We start from the raw sequence: 15927 nt of genomic DNA, 5'->3' as shown, positions 1-15927 counted from the left end.
GTGTGAGAGGCAGGAGGACCCTTAGAGGGAAGGTGGGGGTGTGCTCACGGTGATGCCCAGGGTAGGAGTGGGTTGAGGAGACCTGTGGTGAGGCTGTGGACGTCCTTTGGGGAGGGGGAGGGTCCCAGCAGAAGAAGCCAAGGCCACAGGAAACGGCTGGGCCACGGAGACAGGGCCAGTGTCCCCTGCAAGGTGGGGCCAGGCTTGCTAATGGAGGCCAGGCCTTGGGAGCTGGGGGTGCGTCCAGCCCGCCATGCAGTCTGGGCTGGGAGGCAGATGTCCGGGTCTGGTTCGGAGGTTCTGAGAGTCAGGCCTGCTCTGCCTAGGCCACGGCTCTCCTGGCTGGTTTTTTTGTTTGTTATTTAATTATGTTTTTATTAATTTCAGAGAGAAAGGGAGAGGGAGAGATAGGAAATCAATGATGAGAGAGAATCATTGATTGGCTGCCTCCTGCACACCCCCTACTGGGGATAGAGTCTGCAACCTGGTTCATAGGTCAATGTTCAACCACTGAGCACACCGGCTGGGCACTGACTGGTTCTTTAAGAGGACAGAAGCTGCCGGGAAAGGGCAATAGTTCCCTCATCAACCACTGGGTGTGGTGGGTCCCCACCAGTGGCTCCAGTAGGCCTGGGAGAGGCAGCCAGGGGGCAGCTCCCGGGAGGGTTCCTGGAGCCACAGGTGTGGGACCAACAGTAGGCCGTCCTCTGAATGCCACTTCCCGGCACCAGGCCAAGCCAAGCACTGAGCAGGGGCCGGATGGCGAGCACCCCGCAGCCCAGGTGGGAGCTGGGGCCAAGGTCCCATTCATCTGCCTGGCCACTCTGGGGAGGTGACGAAGGAGGGACCCTCCCGGGACCCCCTGCACCAGGTGGAGTGAAGGCCCAAGTTCAGGAGCCGAGTGAGGCCTTACAGGCCCTGACACAGAGACGGACGCCATCAACATGTTTTTACGGGTTTATTGAGCTTGGTGGGAGCAGGGCTGGCAGGGCCAGGGCCTCAGTTGTTGGCCAGGATCTGCCGCACCCAGGGCATGAGCTCCGTGACGCGGGCGTACACGCCAGGGCTGGAGGTGGAGCAGGTGCCGCTGCCCCAGGACACGATGCCCACCAGGGTCCAGGCGCCATCCTTCTGGCAGACCAGGGGGCCACCAGAGTCGCCCTGCAGGAGGAGGAGAGGGTTTGGGTCTGGCAGCCCGGGTCGCCTGGCCCAGAGGCCCCTGGATGGTTCCCAGAGCCCAGTCCAGGGCCTGGCAGCCCTAGACCCAGCACCCGTCTCCTGGAAGGATTATGGGAACCTGAGCAGCTCTTTTAGCTCGTGCCCTGGAAGTCGGGGCCACCCCAGGGTGAGGTTCTGTGATGGAGGCTCACAGCGCTGGTTTGATAGGAGGAAAGCGAGGGCTGTGGGGCCACGGTGAGGAGCAAGGGCTGCCACTGGAGCCCTGGGCGCCCGTTCCTTGCCCCGGCGGCGCCCTGCACAGCTCCAGGAGGTGCTGTTTGCTCAGAACTCGACATCCATGGAATCTTGCACTGTGGTGGCCCCAAGCCTCACCGAGTCAGTCGTGGCCCGCCAAAAGGTCCTTCCCAGCCTCGGCTAGGAGCACCCAGGAAGGAGCCTGCCTGCTCCCCACTTCCCTCTGCCCACGCCCCTGGCCTGGGCTCTTGCCTGAACCCACCCCAGCCACAACCAGGTGGGAGGTTCTGAAGAGAAAAGAGGGGGTTCCTGCTACAAGGCGGGGAGGGAGGGGTGCAGAGCGAGCCCAGGCAGCCATACCATGCAGGAGGAGACGCCGCTGGCGCCGGCGCAGACCATGAGGTCGGTGATCTTGTTGCCCCAGAACTTCTTGCAGCTGGCGTTGGACAGGAGGGGCAGGGCCGCCTGCTGCAGCTTGTCGGGGGTGTTGGCATCTGGAAGGGCCGGTGGTGGTCAGCACCAGCAGCCCCCCTGCCCGCAGCCTCCACCTGCCGCCCGCCCACCGGGTCACTCACTGTTGTACTTGGTCTTGCCCCAGCCGGTGGTGGCGCACAGGGTGCCGGCGGGGAAGTCGTCGGCCTCATCGGGCAGGCACACGGCGGACACGGTCTGGGAGAAGCGGGCGGGCGTGGCCAGCTTCAGCAGGGTGATGTCGTTGTTGACGGTGAACATGTTGAACTTGGGGTTCTTGAACACCTGAGATGGGGCGGACAGCCACAGTTGGGGTCTGAGCAGAAACCAACCGAGGGCTGGGTCACCCTCATCGCCTCCGTCCCCTCTGACCACGGGCCACTTCAGCTCGGCAGCTGCTTTCATGGGCCCAGGACGGAGGTGCCGACCCCCCTGCATGGAACCTCACCCCCTGCTTTCTGCTTTTGCCCATCTGGGTGGAATATTGGGTGACCGGGAGGAACTTGGCTTCCTTTACTTCCCCGCAGCCCAGGGCTTTCTCAGGATGTTGGCCCAGCCCCGTTAGCCTGCCCCGCCTGGGCCACCTTACCTTGGCAATCTTCAGCACCTGGGTGTCCTCAGCGTCTGAGCCCTGGTCGAACTCCCCGGCCACAACCAGGTGGGAGGTTCTGAAGAGAAAGGAGGGGGTTCCTGCTATGAGGTGTGAGTATGAGTGCGTGTGTGTGTGTGTGTGTGTGTGTGTGTGTGTGTGGTGATCAGAGACAGGAGCTCCGAATGCCAACAGCTGCCCTGGGACAGCTGTGCTACAGCCTGTGAGTGTTTCCTTCCCAGTGACCCCTGGGAGGCCAGCAACACTTGAGTTTTCTACACATTTCCAATTAGGAAACTGAGGAATGGAGCTCAGAAGGCCCTCCTCCCACCCAGTGGGTTTCCTGGGGACCCCAGGCCTCACCTGACCCCGCAGTGGGCGGCAGTCACCACCCAGTCCTCGCTGATGAGGGAGCCGCCGCAGAAGTGGAAGCCGGTTTTGTCCTGGAGGAGGACGGAGGTCAGCGCCGGCCGGACAGCTGCCGCCCCGCGGGCCCCCCACCCCCGCGTGCCCCTCACTCACCTGCAGGGACACCTGCCAGGGCCAGGAGCCGGGGACGGCGTCCTCCCCATTGACGATCCTGGACAGGCCGCTCAGCACGGGGTGGATGGCGGGGACCCCGCAGCCTGAGGTGGACGTATGAGGTGAGGGGCAGAGGCCAAGGTCACCTCTGGGCCCCCCACCCAGGCCCCACCGCCCCAGGAATTCCCAGGGAGAGCTCAGGGTGCCCTGTGCTTCAGCCCCGACAAGCCCGGCAGGTTGAGTGTGTGGTGCAGGGCTAATGCCTGGGCAGCCCCATCATTGCCTCGCTTAGCCGCTGAGTCTGTTCCCATCAACAAAATGGGACCATATCGTTGCTAACCTCGCAGAGCTGGTTTACGGATATGAGTCAACAGGTAAAGCACGAAGTTGTTCTGGGAACATAGTAAGCCCTCCGCAGACAAGAATTTAAAAGGGCCCGAAAGGGCTGGTAGGGGCTGTCTTCCTGCTCACTCTCTGAGTCGGTTTGGGAATCACCAACTCTCCAGAGAGCTTTCCGTCCCTCTGGATTTGTCCTCCCTGTTCCCCTGCCCAGGTGTGAGGCCTCGGGGCAGCCCTAGGAGCAGCCACCTCCCCAGGGCCTCACACTGGCTGGTCTGATCCAGTCTTCCCACCGTCTCCGTTCTAGAAGTGGGGCTGCTGAGGCTCGGGCTGAGACGCGCTCAGGCCACACCACCTTGCGTGATTGAACTGGGAGTGGGCCCAGGGTTGGGGGACAGCCTTCCCGGCCTCTGCCGGCCCCAGCGCTCACCGAAGGCTGTGCCCAGGAGGGCGAAGCAAGAGAGGAGCCAGAGGAAGGCCATGGTGTCACTGTCAGGGAGGTGCAGGGCACGGGCCTGGGAGGCTCCCCCTTTTATCCCTGTGACCGGGCTGTTATCTGGGGACCTTGAGGTGACCCTCTTTTTCCTGGGCAGGTGCCAAGTGGGCAGGATGTGCCCGAGCAGGCCCGCCTGGGACAGCAGCAGCTGCAGCCACGGCTGTGCGTGGGGCCAGGGTCAAGGCAAAGGGGCACTGGTTTAGGTGGACCTTGACTCACAGCCAAGAGGAAATGAGATGTCATGGTTGTTCTTCGTTCCCCTGCACTCGGCTTCCTCCCCAAGCCCTGCCTTGGGAGGGGCCCTGTGGCCGCAGCCAGACCTGGGCAAGCCACAGCCTAGTCTCTCACGGGCTGGAGGGCCTCAGACAAGTAATTTAGTTCGTCTGTAAGTTCTTCAAAAACCCCTGGGCAGTGTGGTTAAGTAGGGAGGTGCAGGTGAGGGCACAGGTGGCCAGGGGCTGAGTGCTCCCCGAGTTTCAGGGATGGATGTCCAAGAAGGCTCAGTGAGGCTTCGACGTCTGTGTGGCCCCTCAGGCCGCTTGAGGTGTGGCCTGGAAAGGCAAGCCGCCCCCTGCCGGTCACACAGACCTGGGTCCGGGGCCACCTTGGGGCCCCTGCTATCGCCCCCCCCCCCCAAAGCTGATGCAGGCTGGACCAGGCGGGATCATGGGAACAGGGAGCTCTGGTTCTGGCTTGGACAACAGGGTAGGAGTGGGGCCCTTTCCTAGCAATTGGCAAACTGGGGAGAAAAATTGAGGGTGATGCTGCTCCCCAAAACGCACAGGGAAAACAATACGTCATGGCTGGTTCCAATTTCTGTCGCATTGATGATCGTAGCGTGGTGTTCACATACAGGTATCGGCACCAGGCCCTCTCTGACCCTATTTCCATACACGCAAGGTGGGGTGCTCATAGTGTGTGCCCAGGCAGCGACCCGCGGAGGGAACAGCGAGGGCAGAGCCTGGGGCGCGCTCCTAGGCTCACCAAGAGCCAGGGCAGGAGGCTGGGCTGGGCTGACCAAGGGGTGCACCTAGGAGAGCCCCGGTGGAGGCACTGCTGAGCAGGGGCCCAGATCATCCAAGTGTGTCCACCCCCCTCTCACCCCCATGGCAGGGCTCTGAGTGGGGGAAGGGCAGGGCAAATGGGGGAGGGGCCTCGGTAGCCTGAGGCAACCTGTGGCCCTGGCAGTGGCTTTGGGAGCAGACAGCTGGCCGGGGCCCTGCACCCTCGTGCACGCGTGCGGAGGCCTGGGAGCCAGCTCAGCTGCAGGTGTCCCTCTTCAGCTGGGGGGCGGGGCCCTCGGCCCTCCCAGTGCTAGGAACATAGGTGTACAATCTTTTAGAGACCCTGCTTTTAATTCGTGGGGGTTTTCATGCAGAAGTGGAATTGCAGAATCCTATGATAGATCTGCTTAATTTTTTGAGGGCCCTCCATATGCTTCCACAGTGGCTGCACCATTTTCCATTCCCGCCAACAGTGCACAGGATTCAGATTTCTCCACACCTTTGGCAATTCTTTTTCTTCTTATTTTTTTTTTGGTTTTCATTTATCTTCGCCATCCTAATGGGTGTGAAACCTTGCTGTGGTGTCGATGTGCATTTCAAAATGACTGGTGGCTTTGATCATCTTTCCTTGTGCTCATTGGCCGTTTGTATGACTCCCCAATATTTATGGTCGCCACTGATGCTGCAGGAACTTGGTGCCACAGCCTCTGCCTCCAGTACCTGTTCCCACCTGTACTTTAGCCTCTGCCGCCTCCAGTGTCATTTTGAGAACTTGTGATGCCACTCTGCCGTGACCAGGGTCTCACCCTTCCTGACTCCTCCCGGGTGAGCAACCCAATCCCAGAATCCCACGCTCCGAGGTCCCGGGGCCACAATGGCTGCAGCAGACACCGTCCTGCCTAAAACCTGTCGGCAGTCACACTGGGCTCCTCGAGGAGTTTCAATAGAGCGAATGTTTACAAAGATGTGGGCAGGATTTAGGGGAACCGACAAAGGATAGTAAAGTGCACAGGCTTCTAACTACAATGGGGACACACCTGGAGCTGAAGGGACAAGGGGCGAGCGGTGATGGAATCCCGAAAGGGCAGCTGTGCAGACAGGGCCGCCTGAAGGAGCTGCGCCCCCATAGCGGGAAGCCACCTGGGAATCGAGAATAAGACCTGACTTCTCTCTCCTACCCTCACGGGGCCCTGCCCCTGCTGGGGCCTCCCCGACCCCTGCCCCACCCCACCCCCACTGACCCCAGCAGGAAGGCAGAGAGCCGGGGAGTCGGGAGCCGTGCTGCGGTCTCCTCCTGAGGGTCAGGCTGCTGGAGGCCAGCAAGGTGAAGGGGGAGAGCGGACCAGAAGGGGAAATGAAAGACATCCAGCACCTTTCTTATGATTATTTTGCATCATTAAGTTTGCTTTTTGCAATCAAATACATGGCTGACAGTGGCTAATAAGAGGGACCTGCTTTTCTCAGATGAGTGCACACAAGCAGAGATCTGGAGGCCGCAATTTCCAGCCTCCACTCAGCAGCTCGGCGATGGGGTCGCTCTGGGCCAGGGTCCCGGTGATGGGTCGCTCCGGGCCAGGGTCCCGGTGATGGGTCGCTCCGGGCCAGGGTTTCTGTCTTTCTTCTTCGGGTCTCAAGAGGGCGGCCGAAGTGCCAAGCCCCACACCCCCACAGACTGCCAAAGTGGGCCGGGGCTGGGTTCTCCTCACCCACCCACCCCCGTTTCCACTGGCTTCTAGCAATCAGAGTTCTACCCCCTGAGAGCTGAATGGGGTGACCCTCCACGGGACCCTCGTGTGGAGAGAAAGGAGGGGATGGCTGTAGCACTGACAATGGCTGTCACTCTAACAAAATGACCGCCCTGCTCCCAGGCTGTGCTCACCTCACGGTTTGGTTGGAATGGGCGAGGGGCTGGGGACCAAAGGAATTGCTCAAAGTGAAAAACACATCACCAGACACGCACACATCTCTCTGTGGAGAGGGCGGGGCCTCCTCGGCTGAGGGTTTATGGGCAACAGACCTGAGAGCCGGTGACAGGCTGCATCTGCTCTCTGCTCTGGAAAAGTCCCTGAGTCTAGAAAAATACAAATGCCTTGGCTACCTGCTTGGAATGAGTGAAGGGGGAAAAGCTCCAGCAAATGTTACTATTTCAATAAGTTACCCTGGCCTGGAATTTAAATATGGATTCCTGATGCTCAACCCCAGGCCAGCACTCAGCCAGGACACCCCTGGTGGCCACACACAGCCAGTGAAAACACCAAAGAGCTTCAGAGCCCGTTAGGCAACAGCGGCTGCCCCACTCCCTGTGTCCCCGAAGTTTGGCCGCGTCAGCCCCTCGCACGGAGCGGGCTCGGGCCTCAGGAGCCCGTCTGAGCTGAGCTGTGGCCACTGTTTTCATGGTCAGAGACCTGCTCAACTGGTGGTTAAACAGACATTTTTAATATCCCCCTGCAGTGAGCACACAACCCTGAAAAAACCCAAATTTACGAATCAAAGTCGAAACTTCAAAGCCACTCAAGTTCAAATCTGGACTGGTGACACTTCCTGCTCCCCTGACGGCCTTCTCCCTCGGAGACCAGGGACCGTGACCACAGGCCCCAGAGGTGCCGGGAGAGTCCACCCGCCAAGTTTGTCTTTTCAAAGCGTCTCATCAGCGAGGCCCACACAGGACTGTCACCAGCAGCAGCGTCCCCAGTCCCTCTTCCCAGTTACCGGACATCAGGACATTATTTCTTTTCCTTTCAATTTTAGTTTGCACTAGAGGCCTGGTGCACAAAATTCGTGCACTCGGGGTGGGGCTCCTTCAGCCCGGCCTGTGCTCACTCCCCGTGGGCCTAAGCTGTCAGTAGGACATCCTTAGCGCTGCTGCAGAGGTGGGAGAGGCTCCGCCACCCCCGCTGCACTCACCAGCTGTGAGTCCAGCTTCTGGCTGAGCGGCACTCCCCCTGTGGGAGCACATTGACCACCAGGGGCCAGCTCCTGCATTGAGCATCTGCCCCCAGGTGGTCAGTCAGTGTCATAGCAACCACTCGTTCTGCCATTTGGTTGATTTGCATATTAGCCTTTTATTATATGGGATGGTTTCAGGTATACATACAGCTTAGTGGTTAGACCGTCATCTACTTTACATGGTGTTCCCCACTATATTTCCAGTACTCACCTGGCACCATACATAGTTATAATATTATTGACTGTATTTCCTATGCTGTACTTTACATCCCCGTGGCTATTCTGTAACAAACAATCTCTACTTTTTAAATTGTCAACAGTGTTACAGATGTCTCCCCTTTTCTCCCTTTTTGCCCCCCTCCACCCAAACCCCACCCTGCCCCAGGTCTTCCCCATGCTCATGTCTGTGTCCATGGGATATGCATATATGCATATATGTTCTATCGTTAATCTCTTCCAGTCCCCTCCTCCCCAGCCACCCCCTAATCTGTACTTCATCCCTTCACCTCTTTCACCCAGTCCCCTAACCTCCTTCCTGTCTGGCACCATCAGTCTGTTCTCTGTATCTATGAGTCTGTTTCTATGTTGGTTGGTTGTATTGTTTTTAGATTCCACATGTAAATGAGAGCATATGGTATCAGTCTTTCTCTGACTGACTTATTTCACTTAGCGTAATACCCCCAAGGTCCATCCATGCTGTCACAAATGGTGAGATTTTATTCTTTTTTATGGCCAAGTAATATTCCATTGTATATATGTACCACAGCTCTTTTATCCACCATCTGCTGACAGGCACTTGGGCTGCTTTCATGTCTCGGCTATTGTAAATAACGCCACAAAAAGCATTATATTCTTATTTTAGCACCTGTCTCTCCCGGGGGCCTGGGACCCCGAGGGCAAGGGTGGCGCGTGCTCCATTCCTTTGGGTTTCTGGCCCAGGGAGAGGAGGAGCCTACAGAAGCCATTCCGCCTCCACTTACGGCCGATGCACACACATGCCTGTCCTTCTCTCGTTCTGTGACGATTACATCCCTTATCTTCAGTTTCCTCAGCACATCCTTTAAAGGTGTGGAATCAAAGCCGCATTTTATGAGACAAAAGCTTTATGTGAGGAATAGTTCCTTATATTGTGAATTATCACAGAAGAGAATTCGTGGAACCCAGTGGTAGACATGGATGGCCAGCAACTGTGACCTGCTGGCGGCCACCGTGGGGTGACTCCTTAGGCCCCCGCACACCCTCACACCCGCCTTGAAGCTGCTTGGCTGGGCTGGTTTCGAGGGGGGCCCTGGGTAACCCAGAATGTCTGTCTAAGACTTGATCTCTGAGGAGGGCTGCACTGAGCACTCTGTTAAGGACCTGCAGCCTGCGTTTACGGGACTGGAGGCCTCCCAGCGACGACCAGCTGGGCCTCTTTGCGTGAATTCTTTGATCCCTGGTGGGATGCTGGCCTTGCCCGCAGCGCCGTGGGGGTGCCTGATGTTGCCAAGTCTAATGGGTGACGTTGGGCAGGGCAGCTGCCCCTTTCCCAGGGGCCGGTGTGTCCCAGGCTGAGAGCCAGCCTGGCTGCCAGAGGGGCTTGGCCCCCACTTATCGCCAAGGTCCCCGGAGAACAGGGCAGGTGGCTCTCCGGCTTCTCTGACTGGGCAGGGCCAGGGGGGTGAGGAGCCCCAGGGGACATAAAAGGGAGCCCTCGCCCAGGCACTGCACATTCCCACACGGAGCAACATGGCCTTCCTCTGGTTCCTCTCCTGCTTCGCCCTCGTGGAAGCCGCCTTCGGTGAGTGTGTGTATGGGGGCAGCCAGGCCTGGGAGGAGGGGGGGAGAAGGTCCCTAAGTCCCCTGTGACCCCAGAGACAGAGGGTCTCTGTCCGGAGCAAACCCTGGGGCCTGGCCAACAGGGAGCTGTGAGTCCCCTTCCCTGCACCTGCATGCCTGGACAGGGAGAGGCAGGCGGAGGCTGTAGGGGGCAGAGGGCTTCTGGGGCTTTCCGAGTCTCACGGCCTCATGCCCTGCACCCTCAAGCCCTGCACCCGGCAGGAGGAAAAGTCCAGCCGGGACTGCATGGAGGGCTGAGGCCCCAGAAGCGGCCCAGGCTGGTGCTGTGGGCAGAGTAAGGTGTGGTCACAGACACCCCCCAAGGCGGAGGGAGGCCCGGGTTCTTTATTCATGTTCAGGCACTTGCTAACGTTTTATTTTCTATTTTAACAAACGAAGAAATCATTAAAAATCCAGAAAATTCCATGACAACCCTGCACCATCAGGGTTTAGCAAAAGTTACCCCATTAGCAGATTTGTCTGAGGTATTTCTTATAAAACACCCACTAGATTCAGCGAGAGGCCCCTCTGCCTCCTCCCGCCTCCCCTTGGCCAGTGAAGCCGCACCTGAACTTGCTGTGTCTCAGTTCTGTGCGGGTTTTTACAAATTACTACGTATTTATAAATCCACGAAGTGTAACCTTCGTGAAAACTTACATAAACGGCAGGACCCTCTGCGCTAGTTTTACCACACGCCTTTTCCCACCCACGAAATGTTGTACATTTGTCCCCATGGAGTGGGGCTCCCTCATTCTAACCCCGTGAAATGCTCAGCTGTGTAAATACAGCCCCGGGTGCTGCTAATCCTGTTTGCTGTGACAAGGACTAGATGATTACGACGACATGTTTGGGCGGTAACGACCCTCAGTGAGGGGCTGGTCCACCTCCCTGTCCCGCGGGCTGGAGGGGCAGGTGGCCTGCTGGGCCGTAGGGGTCACAGGCTGCGGCACCGGCACCCAGGGGAGAACGTGCGGGCCCCGCCCCAGGTGTGCCATGGTCACATTGAGCACCTGTCTCTTCTCATTCTCCTGCGACCATTTAAGTCCTTGGGTTTCTGTTTCCTCAACGAGTCCTTTCAAAGTTCTGTTTTATTACCTGGAGGCCCAGTGCAGACATCGGTGCACTCGGGGGGGAGGGTCCCTCAGGCCGGCCTGCACCCTGTCGCAGTCGGGAGCCCTTGGGGATGTCCGCTGACAGCTTAGGCTAAGCCGCAGTCCGACATCCTTGGTGCTGCCCTGGAGGCGGCCGCTGGGCTTATGGCTGAGGGGCGCTCCCCCTGTGAGCGTGCACTGACCACCAGGGGGCAGCTCCTGCGTTGAGCGTCTGCTCCCCAGTGGTCAGTGCACGTCATAGCGACCCGTCATTCTGCGTGCAGTTGGGTCGATTTGCATATTACCCTTTTATTATATAGGATTAAGAAACAAAAATTCTGTACAATGAGTAGTTTCTGAAACTCTGGAATAGAGACTGGAGAGTGGGCCCAGCTGTGGCAAACGGAGCTTTTCACACTCCCTGGGCGGGTCAGCGCTCCCCATGCCCCCTGCACTTGGGTTATAATCCCCCCCCCCCCACACACACACACACACATCTCACCGGTGAGCTTTGCCCCTGAGGTTGGTGCTTTGCTCCCCGGTTACTGAGGACCGTGAGCTTTGAAGGCCGAGGTCTCAGCAAGGAGGGGCGGGCCAGGCCGGCGGCCCCCTCAGCGCCTGTCCGCTCCCCGCTCCCATCCTGCAAGGTGCCGGGTCCCAGGCTGCAGGGGTCCTGAGCCCACAGGTTGCGGGGCGGGAGGGAGCGCAGTGGGGCCTGTGCCGCCGGGCGGGTGCGGAAGGAACCAGATTTCCGCAGACGGGCTCCAGGCCCGGCCCTTCCTCACCCCCTCCTGTCCCCGCACCCAGGCTGCGGGGTCCCCGCCATCCACCCCGTGCTGAGCGGCCTGTCCAGGATCGTCAATGGGGAGGACGCCGTCCCCGGCTCCTGGCCCTGGCAGGTGTCCCTGCAGGTGAGCGAGGGACACGCGGGGGTGGGGGGCCCGCGGGGCGGCCGCCGTCCGGCCGGCGCTGACCTCCGTCCTCCTCCAGGACAAAACCGGCTTCCACTTCTGCGGCGGCTCCCTCATCAGCGAGGACTGGGTGGTGACTGCCGCCCACTGCGGGGTCAGGTGAGGCCCGGGCGGCTCCGGGGGCCGGGCGGGGGGCAGGCGTGTGCTGGTCCCTAACCCCCATCTCCCGCCAGGACCTCCCACGTGGTCGTGGCCGGCGAGTTTGACCAGGGCTCGGATGAGGAGAACATCCAGGTCCTGAAGATCGAAAAGGTAGCCGCCGCGGACGGGCGGGGGCTGTGGGGGCGGAGGGGGGTGCGGGGGCTCGGAGCTCTGGTCCCGGCTCCGCCCGGCTCTGGGTGGGGGTCGGGGGGAGCGGGAGAGAGGAGGTGGCTCCTTGAAAGCGGCAGATGGCGGAGTTACCCCAGGGCCTCGCCTTCGCGGCCTGCCCCGCCCACAGGTGTTCAAGAACCCCAAGTTCAACATGCTCACCGTCCGCAACGACATCACCCTGCTGAAGCTGGCCACGCCCGCCCGCTTCTCCCAGACCGTGTCCGCCGTGTGCCTGCCCAGCGCCGACGATGACTTCCCCGCCGGCACCCTGTGCGCCACCACCGGCTGGGGCAAGACCAAGTACAACGGTGAGGGGGGGCGGGGCAAGACCAAGTACAACGGTGAGGGGGGGGCGGGGCAAGACCAAGTACAACGGTGAGGGGGGGCGGGGCAAGACCAAGTACAACGGTGAGGGGGGCGGGGCAAGACCAAGTACAACGGTGAGGGGGGCGGGGCAAGACCAAGTACAACGGTGAGGGGGGGGCGGGGCAAGACCAAGTACAACGGGGAGGGGGGGCGGGGCAAGACCAAGTACAACGGGGAGGGGGGCGGGGCAAGACCAAGTACAACGGGGAGGGGGGCGGGGCAAGACCAAGTACAACGGTGAAAGCGGGGCCTCCCGCGCCGTGGGGTCGGGCTGCCTCCGAGGGGGTCTCCAGGCGGGACCCATAGGGCTCTTGGGTTTTTTTTGTTCTAAATTCCATTAGTCATAAATTAGTCATAAATCTCCCATTTCTTAACCCTGTTAATTCCGCCTGCCACACATGGTAAAGGCGTGGCTTAGTAAATGAAGGTGAACAGTTAGATGCTGAGAAACACCTGGGCACCCGCAGGTAGGGCCTGCCTGGCTTCTCCCCAGACCCAGGAGCGGGGAGCCGCCCGCTCGCTGCCATCTGGGCTGGGAGTGAGGTCCAGGTCTGGTTCCGGTTCTGAGAGTGGGGCCTGGTCCCCCTCCCCGGCTGCTGGCCCTGCCTGATTCCCCTGCAGCCTCCTCCGCTCTCCTCGGGCCACGGCTCCGGCTGGTCCTGGGACAGGACAGAGGCAGCAGGAAGGGGGTGGAGGGGGTCCCTGCAGGCCCCGCCGCCCCCAACCCCGTGGGGGGTTTGTGTGGAACCAGAGGAGCCGCGCCCCACAGACGCTGGTGGGGCCTGAGGGAGGGGAGCTCTGTGCCCACGGCCATCGGCCATCGTGTTGCTAAGCATGAGGACCTGGGGGGCGGGCAGGACGGGGCCGGCTGCGGGGCGAGAAGCGCTGACCCCCCTCCCCCTCCAGCCAACAAGACCCCTGAGAAGCTGCAGCAGGCGGCCCTGCCCCTCCTGTCCAACGCCGAGTGCAAGAAGTTCTGGGGCAACAAGATCACCGACGTGATGGTCTGCGCCGGCGCCAGCGGCGTCTCCTCCTGCATGGTATGGCTGCCTGGGCCTCGGGCCCCCCACGACCTCACCTCCCCCCCCCCCGCCCTGTCAGGCCGGGATCTGTCTGCTTAACCCCCCTCCTTGCCCTGTGACCACCAACGCCAGGCCAGCACTCACCGGTGCCCCGGGAGGGCTCGCTCTGGGCTTCCCGGGGGCATCTGATACCCCCCCCCCCAACCCCGTGAGCTGGACGTCCTCAGCCGTGGTACCGAGGGTGGCCTCCAGGAGTAGGTGGCAGGTTTGACCAGCTCTCAGCATCCCCTGCCGGCCAGGCCCACACTGCCCTTTCTCTGCAGCCCCCCGCCCGGGCTCAGCCAGGTCAGGGCGCACTAGGGCCCCGCAACCTCTCAGGCTTGGACCCAAGCCCTCTCCTCCTCCTGCAGGGCGACTCTGGTGGCCCCCTGGTCTGCCAGAAGGACGGCACCTGGACCCTGGTGGGCATCGTGTCCTGGGGCAGCGGCACCTGCTCCACCTCCACGCCTGCCGTGTACGCCCGCGTCACGGAGCTCATGCCCTGGGTTGAGGAGATCCTGGCCAACAACTGAACCCGCGGCCCCTGCCCTCCCAGCCCTGAGCGTCCCCAATAAAAGCATCTGTACAGGAACACTGTCTCCGCGTGTCTGTGAGGCTGAGGGGTGTGGGGCTGCCGTTTCCTGTGACCCACCAGGGGGCGGCATCACCACTCGCGTTCCAGGGTGCAGGTATCCCTACAACACCCACCCCAGCCCCGCTTCTCAGGAAGCTGTCGTTGTATCTCATCCTCCCTGGGGGCGAATTCGGGTCCTACTTGCTGGAGCCCATGGAGCTTCCCGGAAGGCAGGAGTCCCGGGGCAGGCTATGCAGTCCATAGCCCTGAGGGGTGGGCATTGGGACCAAGATACCCCACCCAGGAAGGCCTCTCCCTCCACCACATGACATGCCCCAGGCTCCCTTCTCTGCCTTTAGCCCCCTCCACACCCAGTGCCCCGGAACAAGCATCTGGTCCTCACCCTTTCTGCTTCAGACCCCAGGTGCCCCCACATGGCACACACACTAGCCAGTGGTTCTCAACCTTCCTAATGCCGCGACCCTTTAATCCAGTTCTTCATGTTGTGGTGACCCCCAACCATAAAATTATTTTCGTTGCTACTTCATCACTGTAATTTTGCTGCTGTTATGAATCGTAATGTAAATATCTGATATGCAGGATGTATTTCCATTGTTACAAATCGAACATAATTAAAGCATTGTGATTAATCACAAAAACAATATGTAATTATATATGTGTTTCCCAATGGTCTTAGGCGACTCCTGTGAAAGGGTCGTTCGACCCCAAAGGGGTCGCGACCCACAGGTTGAGAACCGCTGCACTAGACTCTGGAGCTCGGGAGATGTCAATCCCACGCCAGAGGTTGGCACCATTGCTCCCACTTTGTTCCTCTGCTTGATGAGATTCTGCAGTTACATCTAGAGGCTTGATCAGGTGGGCCTGGCTTCCTTCATCGGGGAGTGCCAGGACTGGCTGTTTCTTTTTTGTGAGGTCGGTGCCTGAGTCTGTCAGTTCTCTGGGGGCTTGCGCAGTGGTGGGACTTAACTCTAACATTGCTTTCTCCTTTACCGTCCGGAAGACCCCTAGAGAGCTGGCTCCCCCCTTTCACTCAGTTATCCAGTTGGACTGTTCATGCAGGGCCTACGCTTACTTCTTTTTCCTATACAGATTTTTTTTTTTACATTTTTCCCCTTTATGGATGTTTAAGATAATGAATTTGTTCTCTATCATCCCCAAAAAGTGACCCCATTAATTTTGTTATTTAGGATAATTATGTACTCACGGATTTAAACATATTTGAGGGTTTTGAGCTATTGTAATTTTTTTTATTGAAGCTTCAGTTTGTGAGTTTAACTGAGGTCCTCAGAATTCTCTGTATTTGGCCTGTGAGGGCACATTTCCGCAGACTAGGGCCTGCAACATGGAGTGAGGCCAAAGTGCCCAGCGGGTGTCAGTCCCTTGCGCTCAACCGTGGACGAGCTCTAGGTGCCAGAAAGCCACCACTACTCACTGCTGGTCCCACCAAGAAACTGCGCTGGGCTCCGTTCCCCGCTCAGCGGCCCCCGCTGTGGGGTGGTCTCCCTGTCCTCCTGGCTCCTCACTGCACAGACCACCTGCACCTCCCACTCATTCGGAGGGCACCGGCACTGGCTGTCCCAGGTGGGCTGGGTGGGGCAGGCACCACCGCCCCAATGCGCTGGAGTTGGAGAAGCAGACAGAGTTCTGACAGCTCGTTTCCTACTTTATCCTCCCGCAGCTGAGCCCACAGGCATGACCACACAATCCCGGTCCAAATCATTCTCTCGTCTCCCAGGTCTTTCCCCCCAGTTGTCTCCCCATCTTGATGTTTCTCTCTAAAGTCCCTTGAAAATTGATCTCGGGGGGGGAAAAAAAATGTTGATCTTGTAGGGGCGGCCTCCAGGTTGCTGAAAACCGCAGTCCTGGTAGAAGGCTGCCACCTGGTGGCCAATGTGAAAATCGCATGGTTGTGTCTGGCCTCTGACTTTCTTCT

At 59.7% G+C, this 15927-nt stretch overlaps 2 protein-coding genes across 2 annotated transcripts; one reads left to right on the top strand and one right to left on the bottom strand.

Moving 5' to 3' along the window:
- Nucleotides 1-973: 973 nt before the first annotated feature.
- Nucleotides 974-3816, bottom strand: LOC308531553 (chymotrypsinogen 2; the record flags this gene model as incomplete). Its single annotated transcript, XM_081108517.1, has 7 exons — nucleotides 974-1161; nucleotides 1774-1907; nucleotides 1989-2169; nucleotides 2474-2552; nucleotides 2837-2916; nucleotides 2996-3099; nucleotides 3765-3816. 7 exons carry the CDS (start codon nucleotides 3814-3816, stop codon nucleotides 1000-1002), a joined length of 792 nt encoding a protein of 263 aa, XP_080964643.1. The 3' UTR covers nucleotides 974-999.
- A 5692-nt stretch (nucleotides 3817-9508) lies between these two features.
- On the top strand, nucleotides 9509-13989 carry LOC308531628 (chymotrypsinogen B; the record flags this gene model as incomplete). The annotated part of the gene is made up of 7 exons (XM_081108646.1): nucleotides 9509-9566; nucleotides 11497-11600; nucleotides 11680-11759; nucleotides 11834-11912; nucleotides 12100-12280; nucleotides 13245-13378; nucleotides 13771-13989. The coding sequence occupies 7 exons, from the start codon at nucleotides 9509-9511 to the stop codon at nucleotides 13930-13932; spliced, it is 798 nt and encodes a 265-aa protein (XP_080964772.1). The 3' UTR covers nucleotides 13933-13989.
- Between the last annotated feature and the right edge of the window lie 1938 nt (nucleotides 13990-15927).

This window comes from Myotis nattereri (genome assembly GCF_964212035.1).
Source record: "Myotis nattereri genome assembly, chromosome: 15".
NCBI classification, from domain to species: domain Eukaryota; kingdom Metazoa; phylum Chordata; class Mammalia; order Chiroptera; family Vespertilionidae; genus Myotis; species Myotis nattereri.
Note: the sequence above shows the minus strand (reverse complement) of the source record. Positions and strands in the feature narration are given on the sequence as shown.